Source organism: Melospiza georgiana, chromosome 1 (assembly GCF_028018845.1).
Source record: "Melospiza georgiana isolate bMelGeo1 chromosome 1, bMelGeo1.pri, whole genome shotgun sequence".
Lineage (NCBI taxonomy): Eukaryota > Metazoa > Chordata > Aves > Passeriformes > Passerellidae > Melospiza > Melospiza georgiana.
Window position 1 is genome coordinate 36,179,562 of NC_080430.1, and position 15,528 is coordinate 36,195,089.

A 15,528-nucleotide genomic window follows, 5' to 3' on the forward strand; every position below is an offset into this window, starting at 1 on the left:
TCTTTCCAACAAAATACCAAAACAAAACAAACCAGCTTACCCCATAGAGGCTCTGTTGAAAACATGGTTGCTTAAGACTATTCCATCTGCCAGCACATATTCCACTGAGATTTGCTCACCATTTGCCTCTATTTCCAGTAAAACTTGGAGATAGCAGAGATATAAGATGATCATTCTTCGTCCCATTTTTTTATAAGGCAAAGGATGGAAAATGGAAAGAATTTTTGACTTTTGGGCAAGGGACACAATCTTTTGTTGTTTCAGGTTTTTTTTATAGTAAAGGCCTGAAGTATTATAGAGTAGACCCTAATTTGTCTCTTCCAGCTTTGTGGCAAAAGGTTTGCTGCAACTCTTTTATATTCCTCACGTTTTTTATTGTTATAAAATTCAGTCATTGCAACTAAACACTAGTATTGTCTCTAGGGCAGTGAGAAGACAACTTCCTGTGCACTTCTGACATTTTGCTGAACCAGCAATGAACCACCCAATTCACAAATATAGGAATGTCTTCTTCACAAGTAAAAATGTGTGATGATTTTATCAATTTAATTTAGGTGAAAACAGATGTGGTTTCACCTGAGGGAGAAAAGCAGCCCATAAGCTTTGGATAGTACAGATGACTAAGGAATAGAACACAGAATGACACTGTGAAGGGACAACATGGAAAACAGACAAGTATTTCTTGGAACAGGCCACCTTAACAGAAACAAGATCAGGCTCATAAGCAGATTTGTAACAAGCATGCCCACCTCAAGCCTGAAATGTCTTAGCAAAGTACCCCTTACTCTTCAAGTGCCAGTCTATACTAGATAACCCTTTGCTGATAGCAATTTACATGCTTTTTTTCAAAAAGTAAAGGACAGTGGCAAATCCAACCACTTTAATTCTGGAGAACCATGCAGATTATCAGGGTTGTGGCACACAATGGAAACTGATGGGTTTTTCATAGCTTGCTTTCCTTGAAAGCTTGGATAGTCTTTCCATAGACACGTTCAAGTAAATCAGTTTCTAACACTGGGCAACATAAAAATGAAGCTTACACCTGCAGCCTTAAATCTGTCTTTTGCATCTATGCATTATTTACACAGCACTCAAGTAAGTGATCAAACATTGTTTTCCACTGGACATACATCTGCATCAGTGCCAAGCAAGGCAAAAGTTCAGAAAATAATAAAAAAATTTAATAAAAGAGCATATTTTCTTACATTCTTTTAGCTGTGCATGTCAGAAGATAAACAGTAACCAAAGACAGCCAGCAAGCAAAGTTAAGTTTCTAGCTAACGTTCCAGAAAAATGATTGTCAGGACAGTTTTATCCCTGTTTTCAAGAGAGTGATGCTAAGGGAATGAGCATTGCCAGAAGGTCAAGGGAGGTGATGCTGCCTCTGCTCAGCTCTGGAGAGGCCACATCTGCAGTGCTGCATCCAGTTCTGGGCTCCTCAGTACAGACAGACATGGAGTGTCTGGAGCAGGTCCAGCACACAGTTACGAAGTTGGTTAAGGGTCTGGGGAATCTTTCTTACAACAAAAGGCTGAGGAGCTGGGCCTGTTCAGCCTCAAGAAGAGGCAACTGAGAGGGGAGCTCATTAATGTGTATAAAATGTCTGAAGGGTGGGTGTGAAGAGGATTGAGCCAGGCTCTTCTTTGTGATGCCAACAACTAGGACAAGAGGCAATGGACAGAAGCTGTCACACAGGAAGTTCCACCTGAATATGAGGAAGAACTTCTTTACTGTGCACGTGACCACACACTGCAATGGATTGCTCACAGAGGTTGTGGAGTCTCCCTCAGTGCAGATTTTCAAAAACCATCTGGACTCAATTGTGTGCCATGTGCTCTGGGATGACCTTGCATGATCAGGGAGGTTGGACCAGATGACCCATTGCTGTCCCTTCCAAGCTCACTCAGTGATTCTCTGAGTTCATAAGTGTGTGAGCTGATTTAAAGAAGGTTCTATTTCTTTTCCTGACAATATGCTCCCTTCATTTCAACCAACTCCAGCATTCTTCAGACCCTTCCACAAGACACCGATACAGCGGAGGATAACCAAACAAAATAACCACATACCCTGCCAGATACACAAGTTAAATCAATTCACAGAGCTGATGGGAGGCAAGAGAGAGGAGAGCGGGATTTCCCCACATACAGCTGCAAAAATTTACAAAAAAAAAAAAAAAAAAGGAGGAGGCCAAAATGCACTTTAAACATAAGCCACATTCTGGAACTGATCTCTCATTATCTGGGTATAAAATTTGCAAATACACGCAGTTCTAAACTGCAAATATGACCAGTATCCACCTTTATGTCTCAAGTCAACAAGAGCTGCTTTTGGAACACAGGAAGAAATGCTAAGAACTTGGAAAACTTCTGCCAGTAACCTGTGAATTAGCTCCCACCTGCAACATGCAGATCATCACCTCCTTCTCACCATTAAGATTAAAGACTTGTGAGAGATATAGTTATCAGAGCAGTCATTGCAATAGAAAAGCTCCAGAGAAAAATGAGTACCTGTCTGCACTACCAGGCTCACTAGCTTTGTTAACAAGGCCTAGCACAAGAATACAATAAAATACTCTGTAACCACTCATAATTTAACATGGCTTATTCTAAAAACCCAGTGAAGGAGAAAACCTGTGGAAAAAATGATGTCATGATATACACACACACTGGAAGGGCTAAAGTAGATTCGCAGAAGACGGACTTCACAATCCAAATGGTTTTTTTTACACCTCTAGGAGCATTTCATTCTTAGAAGTCTCCAAATCCACACAGATAGAGGTGAAACACTCACTGTTAACTGTTTATCTGCAGAGGTTATTTCTCAGCAAAAACATAAATGAACCAGTCATGATGCAAAAAGGCTGGAATGTCATAACACCACGTAGTGCAACACGAGCCTTCACACAGCCAATGACTAGAACAGGGAGGGAACTGCCAATCCTGAGAGCACACAGTCATAAGTGGTAACTAAGGAAAAAGAGCAGGAACAACACTCTATCCCCCCACATCTGCCTATCTGCTGACATCTTCAGAGACTGGAGTGATGGGGATACAACATGTCAAAGCAGAACTCAGCAGAGCTGAAGAGCTTATGCTATTTGGCAAGAATCTGATAGAAGTGCTTCTACTAATAGTCTCCTTAAATCCATGCCTCCTAAAATGTATTGTAACAATCTATGATGAGTAAGAAAAACATATACAAGTATGCTTTACAATGAACCTATGTATTTAATCAGACTTAGAAAGCCTGGGTTTAACTTTTTCTCTTTTTACCAGACATCCTCTGTGCCTGAAGCAAGCCACACTGCTACCACAAGTACTGATTCTTCCTCCACTGTGTCAAAGATGAGACTTCATGAGAGAACAGGATAATGCACATGCTAAAGCTTGAGAGGCACTCAGACAGAACAATGATGAACATTCCAGAAAAGCCCAGAGAAGTGTGTCCTCAATATTAATTCATTTTTGCTAATGACACAACTTGCAATACATCTCAGTAAAAGCTGTCAAACTATCAAAGGACATAAACAGTTCACTTTGAAATAAAAACACATAAATGTCGAAACAACTGCAATACATAAACATGAAAAAAATTCCTCTCCCATTTGCTTGGTGCTCTCAATAACAGCAGTGCATCCCAATTAGTTTATCAAAAAACATAAGAAGACACAAATACAGAAGACAGGCACTCAAAGTCTGCAAAGACAAAACTTCTCGACTCTCACAACTGCCTGCAAGAGCACAGTCCTGTCCAATCACCTGTGCTAAACCTCCACCTTCTTCAAACCCAAGTTAGCTTGCAGCAGTTTCAAGACCCAGCCAATTCCCACTGCTCTGGGCTGACACACTGAGCGGCACGAGGTGTCTCATCAAGTGACAACCAGCAGCTCTGTCTCACACCACAGAGACTTGCGGCTGCAGCTTCTCCTTTGACCTGACTTGCAAAACAAGAGAAGTTGCAGCACACTGCAGGGCACAGAGGCTCTACCTGGCGTCCTGCCAGCCAGCTCGAGCAGATTTTGGTACTGTGGTGTTTTATATATAGCAAGAAGCAGGTCCCAGCCTTCTGCTCAAGCTTCAGATTCCCAAATGGTGTGAGGAGTAATTGCTTGTAGAACAGCTAATTCTGAAGTGAAAGAGGGCACAGGCAATGGTGTGAGCAACACTGTCAGAGATGCCTGACGTCAATCAGCAAGGAAAAAACCAGAATATCTGTGGATTGCCACAAGAATTAAAACCAGACTACTTCAACTGAAGAAAAAAACAAAGGTAAAAAACGCATGAGATTGAATCTTCACCCCTTTGATGATATTTTAGGTCTTCAGTGTCTCCCACTATCCTGTTCCCACCTACATGGGTGCACCTGTAAGTATCTATAACCACACCAGAGTTATTTATGGCAAGCTATCAAAACTGAAGACACTAACTACAGCCTCTCAAAATACCTCTCACAGAGCCCAGAGGGCACAAGGGGAGCAAGGAAAATGAGCAATGAAGTATATAACCTTGCAGACCTGAACTGCTTACCATATGAAAATTGCATAAAATGCAAATCAAAGAAATAAAATGTCCACATCAGAGTAAAAACACAAACAAACAAAAAAAAAAAAACCAAAAAAAAAAAAACCAAAAAAAATCAAAAAAAACAAACCAAATAATGGGGGAAGGGTAAAAGAACCTAAAATCTGAAAACCTGTAACTAGCTATAAGGCTAAAAATTCACACAGAATTCTCACTAAGATCTCTGCATGGAAGCATTATGACTGAAGAAAAGGCATTTACGTAAAGAAATTGAAGACACTGTAAGAACTTAACTATTTAAAAAACATTATGGACCAATTAACATACCTACTTTAATAGAGAAAAAAAATCTAAAGAAAAATATTATGTACTTACTGTCATTTAGTGTTGTGAAGTCCAAGAATCGATATTCATAGCAAACATCTATTTTGGTTTCTACCTGGGGCCTCTTCAAAGTTGAATAGATATTACCAGGTCGTTTTTCATCATGCTTCTCTAATTTGTTCAATCCACAACCCATTTCAGCAGTTCCTGATACAAAGAGGTAGGGAAAAGGAAAAATGCATAAGCATGATTAACTTTCAGGTTTTTCCTTCTGGTTTCATGTCCCACACTAGTATTTTTAATTTTTATGTACAAGCTGCCTACAAACTACATAAAATCATGTAATCAAATAAACGCTCAGACTGAAGAATATACTACTCATATCTACCCTCAGGCATACTATTATTTTATTGGAAAATTGACAGTTTAATGTATGTATTTTGCAACTTTCAAATGTATTCAATGGTACATTCTGGAAGACACACATTCCATTATAAAAAGAAGCTGAAAATGCAAAATAACTTGCTAATATTAAGGCTGTCAACCTAGTAACAACTTCTATACATGCAGTTACTAAGAGAGCATCTAGTATTAACTTTTACACAGATCCCTGTAATATTCAAATTACTATCTAGCCTTGTAATTTAATGTAAAAAGCGAGTTCTCTCTGCAGAGAACTACCTGCATTTACAGAATAACCTCACTTCCTCCCACCTCATTTTTTCAGGAGATAATGGCACTTTACACTTTACAAGCCTATCTTCAAAACAGAAGAGGCACCTGGCCACAGAACTGCATTAGATAAATCTAGTTCTCTTTAATAAGCTGCCAGCCCACAACATTTTAAAGGATTATTCCTGACAACCATTCCTGCTACACATTAAATGTTTCTCAATATCCTGCACATTATAGCTCATCTGGGTATGAAAGAATGGAAGAATTACTTGCTGAAAACATTCAGGTGATCCAAACCCTCAAATTCCTCTCAACAACACTGGTGGGGCTCAGACAAATTATTTCAACCAGCATCAAGTACAAAAATCAAAAGTGTGAAGACACGTCAGGTAGGCACCTGAGGTTTTTCATCACAACCCACCTAACATCCTGCCACCGCCTACACAGATAAAGTCATGCTCTGAGAACAGGGAGGGAAATGCAGAATAAACCCCAGTAACAGAGAGTGGCTCCCACGGGCCCCCCCAGATGCTCAAAGGCACGGGATCCATGGAGTGTGAACACACTGCATGGAGCACCAGGAAGGTCAGTGCCACAGCCCCTGCCAGCTGTGACACACAGCAGTGAGCACCTGAGAAAGCTCAGGCACAGATCAGAGCTGCCTTTACCTTGACATTCAGAAACCTAAAGCAGAGAATGAAAACCTTGCTCAGGTTCGCCGTCTCCAAAGAGCTGCTCGTCAGCTTATGCCACAGCTCCATCCCCCAAGAGTTTACAAAGTTAGGCAAATATACAGCCCCAAGGTATTTGGAAACCACTTGCAGAAAATTACCTACATTTTTATTTATACTGTGGTTTAACTTTTATAAATTTTGTTCCTTCCTCATACTTCCTTGCAGAATCATTCTTATTAATAGTTCCCAAATCTCTTGCTGTATTTTGCTATGATAAATGCATTCTGCCTTTTCTGCCATTTCCTAGACAGGATCTGTGGTCCCTTCATCACCCCACTCACTCTCATTTGCATCACTTCTCATTTCTCTACATGAACACAGGTGGCCATATGCTCGAAATGAGATCTTAACAAGGCTGATGAAAATAACATTCATGCTTCCCTGTCTCTAGTGCAAATAATACACCTACTGCACCTAAAATCATCATTCACAGCTGAATCATCACATTCACAGTTTACTGTCAACTTCCTAGCAGACAAAGAATCTGTTTCTCCTTATTTTTACCCAACATAACTAACTGAGAAGTTTCCAGCTCATCTCTCATAACTTTTTTCTATTCCTTTGTGCTTCTAGTGCTCAGTAATAGCCTCACCCCATTCTCCAGCACCCCTGGAAGACAGAGCTGAAAGTTTTTCAGGGCTCAGCAATACCACCCACCTTCTTATCATGTGCAAAGTCCATAAATGCACACCTACACCTTCCTGCAAAGTCTCTAATAAATATATCAAAATAGGACTGAACAACACATCAAACTTGAAAAAAGTAACACAGTAAATATTTGATCACACAGAACCAGGAAGCAGAAAAAACATTTGCTACAAAGACCTCTAGCATTGAGAAAACAGGCTGATGTGATGATATTTGTATTCCTGAAGTCTCAATATTTGGTGGATTCATCCAGCAGAAAACAACTTTCCCTGATTATTTTGAAGGAAAGGTAAAAACTACTTTAACAATTGCTATCAATGAAATCGAGGTTTGCAGACTCATTTTTTTTTAATTTGGAATTTAAAGTTAAAAATCCTCATGATCTTTTTATGCTCCCAAAGTGATACTTTCCACCTTTTTTTTTTTGAAATGACAACTATTACCATTAAAAGATTATTCTTTCATTTACACAGCAGTTTCTTCTTTTGCCTGTGCAGTTTATTTGCTTCAGTCTAAAATGTTATTTATTTTAATACATAAACATGTGTTGCATATTAATGAGCCTAACAAGACACCAGGTATTTTTCCATGAGCTATAATGGAACACATCTAGCAGCATACTTGTGCTAAGGATGAATTAAAATAGCAATAAGTGTTAGCAAGTGTACTAAATTTCTTGTTTCAGCGATTGCCCAGTAATTCTTACACATCATAAGTACACAGGGTTTTGTAAGGGAAAAAATTCCATTTCAGAGGTCATTCTGCTGCAGTGCCTGCAACCTTTAGTTGTACAAATAACAAATAGTCTGAAATCCACAGGACTCTTAGACAGTGATGGCTGCAGAAGGAGGCCCTGGGGACTCTGCATTTCACATCACACAGTGTTTTGCATTCTTTCCCAAACTGGGGTGAAAGTACCAAAAAATAAAAGCCTGCACTTCCAGCAGCAGCCACAGACACTCTCCTGTGCCTCTCCAGCAAACATTTTCTCAGCCCTTTGGAGAAAAACTCCTCCACCCTCACTTACTATGTGAGCAATGACCCCTGCAAACAGAGACAGCCACAATTCATTCAGCAAGAGCTACCTGCCCACCTGGGAATGGACTGAAAACACACTTTTTTTTGTTACTAATTCCCTGAGTCACTGCTTCCTAGAAGACTGATTTTCACCCTTGTGCTGTTTAGCTAAAACATCAAACAGTATCCTTGAGGCTAAAGGCTTCCTCACATTTCGCTAAGTACGGGCAGTTGTGTTACTTAAAGCAGGCATATGGAAAAGGATGATGAAAAAGGATGCTTTCACCTGAAAAAAATGAGGGATCAGAGGACAAAAATTAGATTTCACAACATCAAAATCTTTTCCACAGTAATTAGAATACAAGTGCTACACCAGTAGAAAACAAATCTTCAAAAATTAAGTTCCTATTTTAAGAGAGGACTCTAAGTATGAAAATAATTCCACAGAGGTAAGAATTCTTAAAAGTTTTCTCAAATATACTGATGATGTGTGCATGACAAGTCAACACTCAATCACCAGATTCTGCTCAAAGTTATCCCACAAATGTCCTTCTGGGACAGCTTGCTTTATAACCTTTCAATGGCTTTTAACATCAGTTTTTAACAGTTATTACCTTCTTCCTTTCATTCACAGCAAAGTTAGTGCTGTTTAGTCTTCCCACCATCATCTGAAAGTATCTCCTTGCTTTTCACTTACAAATCTACTTGTCAACAGGACATTATTCACCTTCTTCATTTTCTACATTGCAGTTATCAAAGAGTGCTGTAAGAAATGTTCATCACTGCTGCATGCATTCCAAGTAATCTAAACTCACTTCCATGCACATTATCAGGTGTATTAGTTTGCTATAAGACATGCTTAAGGTTACTGTACTACATACACTTATCCTTTCCATACCTGCATGTGAATTCCACTTTTATTCATATTAAACCAAAATATTATCGCTAATATTCACTTTTTAGCAAATTGAAAAACAATCCTTCAAAGACACTGCCAAATTTTCAAATTCTTTTTGCTCTGCAGTAGGTTCTAAGATAAACATTTTCTTTTTCATTAATGCAGAAATTAATTATCAACTCAGAAGTTCTATACTTAGAAAAAAAACCCTGGAAAAGTAACATTTAATGAAGAACATTAACCCCTAAAATTATGATTTAGCTATGGGCTTTTACAATTACATATGCCAGAAAAACTAATTCTGTCCACAAACTCACTTAGATTGCAAATTAATCTTACATGTGCTCTATGATCTTGTTGATCTCAAACTGTTCACGTGTTCAGCCACATGATGATAAAACCAGAACTGAAACCCAAATCTCACAACAGATTGGGCTTTTTTAGTCTGCATCTTCACTTTAACTCTGCAAAGCATCAAGAATAGAAGGTTATGCTGAGTTGCAGAACAACAGCAAAGCCTGTAGTCAATTCATTCCTTAGTTTCTCTTGTGAAGGCCAGCAAAGGCCCTCACTGGTTAGGCAAGGAGCAGCTTGCTTCTGCAAACAATGCAAAATCTAACCCAGGATGTGAACATCCCAAACAAACTCCCAACTCACAAGCTGCAGAACAAACCTCTTGCTGCCACCTCCTCCTCCCCAGTAGGGTCCTGCATTGTGTATTTAGGAGCAGAGGAGCTCTGGGGAGCATCTGGAGGTGCAGGTGCTGTACCTGTACCTGGTGAAACCCATCCCAGCATGTCAAATGACCTGACCCTGAATGCTCCTCAGTATAAGTTTTATTGAAACCAGTACCATCCTTTGCCATGGAAAAAAACCAAATAAAAAAAAATACAACAAATTGTAGTCAGCAAGAGAAAAAAAAAAAAGCCAGCAGTATTTCCACTTTTAATCACCTCTGTGATCCATGACGAGGAATGTATCTTGAATGTATCATAGGAATTTTTACAGCTCTTTTAGAGATGTGTCAGGCTCTCAACTGATGATTTCTGAAGCTCAGCTTTGCTAAAATACCCTCTTGCAGCCTGAATTTGCTTTCTTGGGTAGCTAGTGTGTGTTCAAAATAGATGAAATACAACAACTTCAGAATTAGCAAAGAGAAAGGATAAAATAATACCATGTAGCTAACAACTTATTTTCTTGTTAACAGTGATTCAGAGCCCAGGATTCCCTTTCAGAAGAAAAAGAGCACAAAGAAAAGAAGGGAAAACAAAAAAACCCTTGCCTTCTCTCTGATTTTCACTTGGGGGGTATACTGGGGAATAAATGAGGCTAATCTTCTGATTTATTGATCCATCCTTTCATGAAAATCCTTAACAATTTATCTCCAAGGAATAATAATGAAAATTGCACTGAAATGTAACAGAACCACATGGCTAATGGAAGCTTGAATAGATTACCAGAATAAGTAATTTAAGGGATGCTTATCAACTAAGTACATATTGGCTAAATAGTTTATTTCAACTAATCAATGCATAATGTCAATGACTACTAAGAGGGATGATTTGAAAATAATTCCAAAACAATCATTTTAAATACTTATAATCTTAGAGTCAACTGCTAAGTATACAGCATTAGACTGAACATTCGAGCAAACGTGTAAGTGAAATACACTACCAGCTGAAATAGGAACAAGGTAATTTTAGTACTTACAATGGCATCCAAGGAAAACATGCTGTATGGAAAATTAATGCTTGTCAGCTTGTTTTTAAGCAAAATTAGTGAGAGCAAGCTTGCTTGCGTTAACATATTTAAAGCATTTATGGGCCAGGACTAGTGAATGTATTTTGCAAGCTTTATCATTAATTAATTTATTTTTTAAAATACATATCCTAGGTTACTGCTAATGTTCTTTGCACAAAATATAGAATATAGTATTCTTACTGATGAATGCAGCAGCTGGAAAACAAGATAACTGCAATGTATTAACAGGTTTTCTCTCTTGATTTTGGTTAAGACCTTTCATCTTCATTCTTCCTTCCATGGGTAATACTTAGGTACCTCACAGGGATGCTGGAAGGCATTTACAAATAATTGCAGGACTTCACATTTGTTGTGCAGTAATGAGACATGCTTATTTTCTTAAACCCTCACTCCTGCAATCCTGACCTTTCCATTTTCAAAATAATAAGCACTTCATGCTCAGTTCACTTGCTGGCATGTGGTCACTTCATTCTTGCATCCTTCTCAGTCTAGGAAACACCAGAGTGTTCAGTCCCCCACTCAGCTCCAAACAAACCCTGAGAGTGCTTGCAAATTACAGTCGAGTCCCTTTCCTAGCATAGTTAAAGCAATGAAGCAGAGGAAGAATAACAAGGCAAAAAACCAGCATAACCAAAGCAGAGAATTAAAAACAGCAGACCTGGCAAACTGGGTGTACAGGTAAACAAAGAAAGCAGAATAGGATGCCAGGATGATCCTTTGTCAGTCCCCAGAAAAGAGCCATGCTTCTGACTTCTCATTTTTCCCACCCTGCACAGGTTTTTGTGAGATTACACCACCTAAGAAGGAAATTCCTTACTCACAGATACCCACTGGGTCGTTTATTTTTTCAAGAGTATTACCATGCAGGAAGATATGTAAGCATATATTCAATAAATATTGCAATTATTTGTATGGAGGGATCTGTGCTTAAGTAACTAATGTTTACCAAACAATTTGAAACATTCTGAAAAACTTCTGAAAAAGATACAAGGAACAATTACCATAAATCAGTCCCATCTACTGTCAGATGTTACAGCTGACCAATTTTTTTTTCACCACGTATCTATGAATTTGACCAGTGCTGTCAGGATTTTAGACTTGAGGCTGATAACTAAATCTCAGCTTCTAAGAAGGTTGGTGAAAGAATAATCCCAGATTTATCCTTTATGATTGATTTGATTTAAATTAAACTGCAGAGCAACCCAAGTAAATCTGCAGTTAAGGTTTTCAATTTCAAAAAGCAAATCTCAAAAACTAAGGAATTCATTAGTAAGATGAACAGGAATGAGCAACTGGAGGATGTACAGGGGAGGTCTGGAACATGTTTAAACTACAATATGAGTATCTGCAGAACTAGGAACCCAAGGAGTGACAAGAGAATTCATAAGAAGGTTTCCAGACACAGTGAGATGAACTACCTAACAAAGAAGGAAATGTAGAATAAGCAGAGAGCTTAAGAGACAGGAACAAAGTTCAGCAGAGGAACAGTCTCGGATCAAGAAACACCAGCATAAAATGAAACATGCCAGAAGCCAAGGCAAGCTGTGGAAGCCAAAGATACCACAACTCAACAGAAGCAGAACACAAATCAGGACTAATCTGGATTCATACCAAGACCTCTGGAAGACCTGTCATGATGAATTGCAGCCCCAATTGCTAGAATTAAAAACCGAACTATTTCATCAGATTTGGTACTGTCTCCCAGGGAGACAAGAAAATGTACTGACTACACAGAAAAAACAGAGAAAAACAGAATTTGGCCAATTAAGACAATTGCTGGTCTAGTTTCCAGAGTTTCTAAGCTTCAGGAAGAAAGCAAAGTAATACATGGATAACTATGATACGGATTCAGTAAAGTTAGAACAGACTACCCTGACAGGTCTTGTAAACACAAGTTACAAAGAAAGCCCAGCACTAGCATGCAGCATGTCAAATAACACGCCAGCATGATAACATGATTTCAACAAACTCTTATTAGGTGCCATTGTTCTCATTGCAGAGTTCACATCACGGCTGGGGCTCGACTCTGCTGCCCCACATGACACGCTTACCGTGCCCTGTGCTGGCCCTGGGCCTGCGAGTCACCAGGCCACCTCTGTGTGCTCCCTGCCACCAGCCACACTGAAACCCCTCGAGGGAAACAGAGCTGGGCTGTGTGGGTGTGTGTGTACGTGAGCAACTGATGGGAGGAAGAGGAGCAAGCAGGATCAGAGAGAAGTGGTGCAGGAATAAGGCAAGCGTTGTGCTAGCAGCGGGGGCAATGTGAGGAACAGCAGGCTGGTGGGAGACCCCTGCTTCCCACACCACCCTGTAACATTCATCCAAGATATTTAACACTTGCTGGTACCACAACACCATCTTCCAGTAAAGCAAAAGATTCAGATAATACCACATCTTTCTACAAAATACTTTTAGGCAGCGTATTTCTGGTCAAGATAACAAAGTGTTAATGTCAATGAACAATGCACAGGTAAATTTATGCCAAAATAACATGCGCAAATGTTCAAGCAAGGTGCCTCCATGCGACAGGAGGAGACTACCGGATGCTAAGAAAGAGTACTTACTGCTATCAAGAACATAAAGAGAAATCAGATTTTAAAAAGTGACAAAAGTATTCACAGGAATTAGATATGAATCCAACTTTCTTTTAAAGTTAACCCCACAGCGAACAGGCATAAGAAACAGATGCATATTACAATGTATGCACAGCTGCTTGACGACAACCACAGTAAAACACAAAACTACAGACTTGACAGTCCTGTGTTTACTGCCTTTTGCTAGTTTGCCTATGAGTACAACCCCAGCCACCTGATGAAGGCAAAAAGTAAAGTAGATCACTAGTGCAAGGTGTGAAGCTCTGGGATCTCACATGAAGATAGGGATGGAATAGTAGTTATGTGAATATTTTTTACTTACTTCAAATAGAGACTTCATCAACTTTGATTTTAATTCTTCACAAGTCTGTGACCCCAGATTTTCCACCACAGAGGCTGAGACCAGTTCATTATACCCAATATGGTATTTGTGTTTCCCAGTACCACAGCTCAGAACTCCCTTAGGGTATTTAATCACAGCTGTATATACTCATTTCATGCTTCATTCTCAGACCGGGGAATGCCAACATTCAAGAGGTGGAAAGCCCCTTGTCTAATGTAACTTACTTGAGGTTAAGCTAGATTCCTAAAATAACCCTTCATTCTGAGACTTTACTTTTTCCCTAGAAAAAACAGAAATTAAATACACATATGTGACCACTAGCATTGTGGAAAAAAGGGTTACTGCCACTAACTTGTTATTCAATACCAGGACCTGAAATAGATTGGATTTATTAAAAATAAAATATAAAAGCAGATGTATAAAAAGATCTCCCCTTGTAAGCTAGAGGCCAGCTACATCTTGATAAGGTTATTCTCCTACAAAATAAATAAATAAATAATTTTTTTGAAAGGGAATTAAAATTGAAGCAGTATACAATCAGACCACAGCTTCCAAACTTTGGCTGAAAACACTCTTTCAGGTATAGTTATATTTTTATTATTTTAAATACAGCATCCTCTTTAGCACAACAGCCACCCCTAGCAGGACTCCAGCCCCGCTCCCTGTCCTGGCACTCAGCAGCCCCTGGCTCAGCTCGCTCTCCGCTCCGAGCCGGGAGCGCTCCGGAGGGAAGCACGCTCAGGCGTAATGGAGAACAAATGTCTCCCATTAATTATTTGACTAAGCCGAAAGTATCAAAGAAGAACTGTAAAGTCCATTCAACTAAATTCCCCTTTTCTAGAAATACACAGGCTGTAAGAAGAGGCTGTTTTAACAAGAATTTAGACAAACCAGAGAGAAGAGAGATATATTTCACACTCAGACATAAAAACGCTGAACCACTGCCTCTTTACATTGTAAGAAAACCGTGCTGAAACAACATCAAGAACTTGAAAAGGCAATAAAATTGGAAAACAGCGACTGTAAAATCCCAGACCCCAGCCAGCCACACGATGGCACGGCACCGCCGCCTCCAGGTGCCCGGCATGTGAGGAGCGGCGCCGGGCTGGGCGGGCAGGGGGCCGCTCACCCGGCTCCCCTCAGAGCTCCCTCCTCTCCCGGCTCTGCCTCACCGCGCCGGGGGCTGGACGCAAATAACCATCCCACAGGCTGCAAGGGATTGCCGGCGATGCCGTCCCCGGTTTGCCCCGGCCGCGGGCAGCCCGGCGGAGCCCGGCAGTCTCCGCACCCATGGGCTGACAGGACGGCGCCGCCCGCCAGCCCTGCCGCCCTCCCGGCGGGCTCCGCTCCGGCCCCTGGGCAGGACCGCAGCGAGCGGACCCTCAGGAGCAGCTGCACAGCCCGGAACCTGGCCGGGGAGCGGGCGGCAGTCAGTGCCCCCCCTCGCCGGGCTCTAGCAGCCCCTCCGAGCCCGGGCACGCCGGCCAGCCCGCGCCCCGCTCCGAACTTCGGGAGCCAGAGGACCACGACGAGTCGCAGCCCCGGAACGGCTTTCCGCGCTCCGGCGCGCAGACCCTGCCCAGCAGCAACCCCCTCCCGCCCCCTCACCAAGTTTGCCCGCCGAGCCGGTGGGGTGCGCGGCAGTACCTGGGGCAGGCAGCGGGCGAATCGCAGCCCGGTGGTGCTGAAGGATGCCCGGCGGGCGGAGACGGCCCGCCCCGCTGACAGCGTTTCCTCCTCCTACTCCGGCTGTCGCCCGTGCCCGCCCGCCGCGCTCCGGGGCCGCTCCCCCCTCGCCTCCGAGACGGGGAGGTGCCGGGGCAGCGCCGCGCCGCCACACGGCCCCGCCGGCCGGCACAAAGTTTGCGCGGCGCAGCCCGGGGCGGCGGCTCCGCTCCCGCTCGGCCCGTCCGGGGGCCGCGGCCACTTCCTCTTCCTCCGAGCGGCGGCGAGAGCCCCGCGCCCAGCCCGAGGCGCGCAGGGACCGGGCAGCCGCGCTTCCCGCCCGCTCCGG

The 15,528-nt window shown here is 41.7% G+C and overlaps 1 protein-coding gene across 2 annotated transcripts in view; it reads right to left on the bottom strand.

The window, feature by feature from the left end:
- RFTN1 (raftlin, lipid raft linker 1) overlaps positions 1-15,266 on the bottom strand; it is a 95,457-nt gene extending 80,191 nt beyond the window's left edge. The window contains exons 1-2 of one of the 2 annotated variants that reach the window (XM_058040195.1): positions 15,162-15,266; positions 4,896-5,051 (exon numbers count right to left, since the gene is read on the bottom strand). In XM_058040195.1, the coding sequence (XP_057896178.1) occupies positions 4,896-5,040 (145 nt within the window). In that variant the 5' untranslated portion in view covers positions 5,041-5,051; positions 15,162-15,266. Of the gene's footprint in view, positions 1-4,895; positions 5,052-14,643; positions 14,707-15,161 lie in introns of those variants that run through there. The other variant, XM_058040187.1, reaches the window with a different exon arrangement.
- Positions 15,267-15,528: the final 262 nt, after the last annotated feature.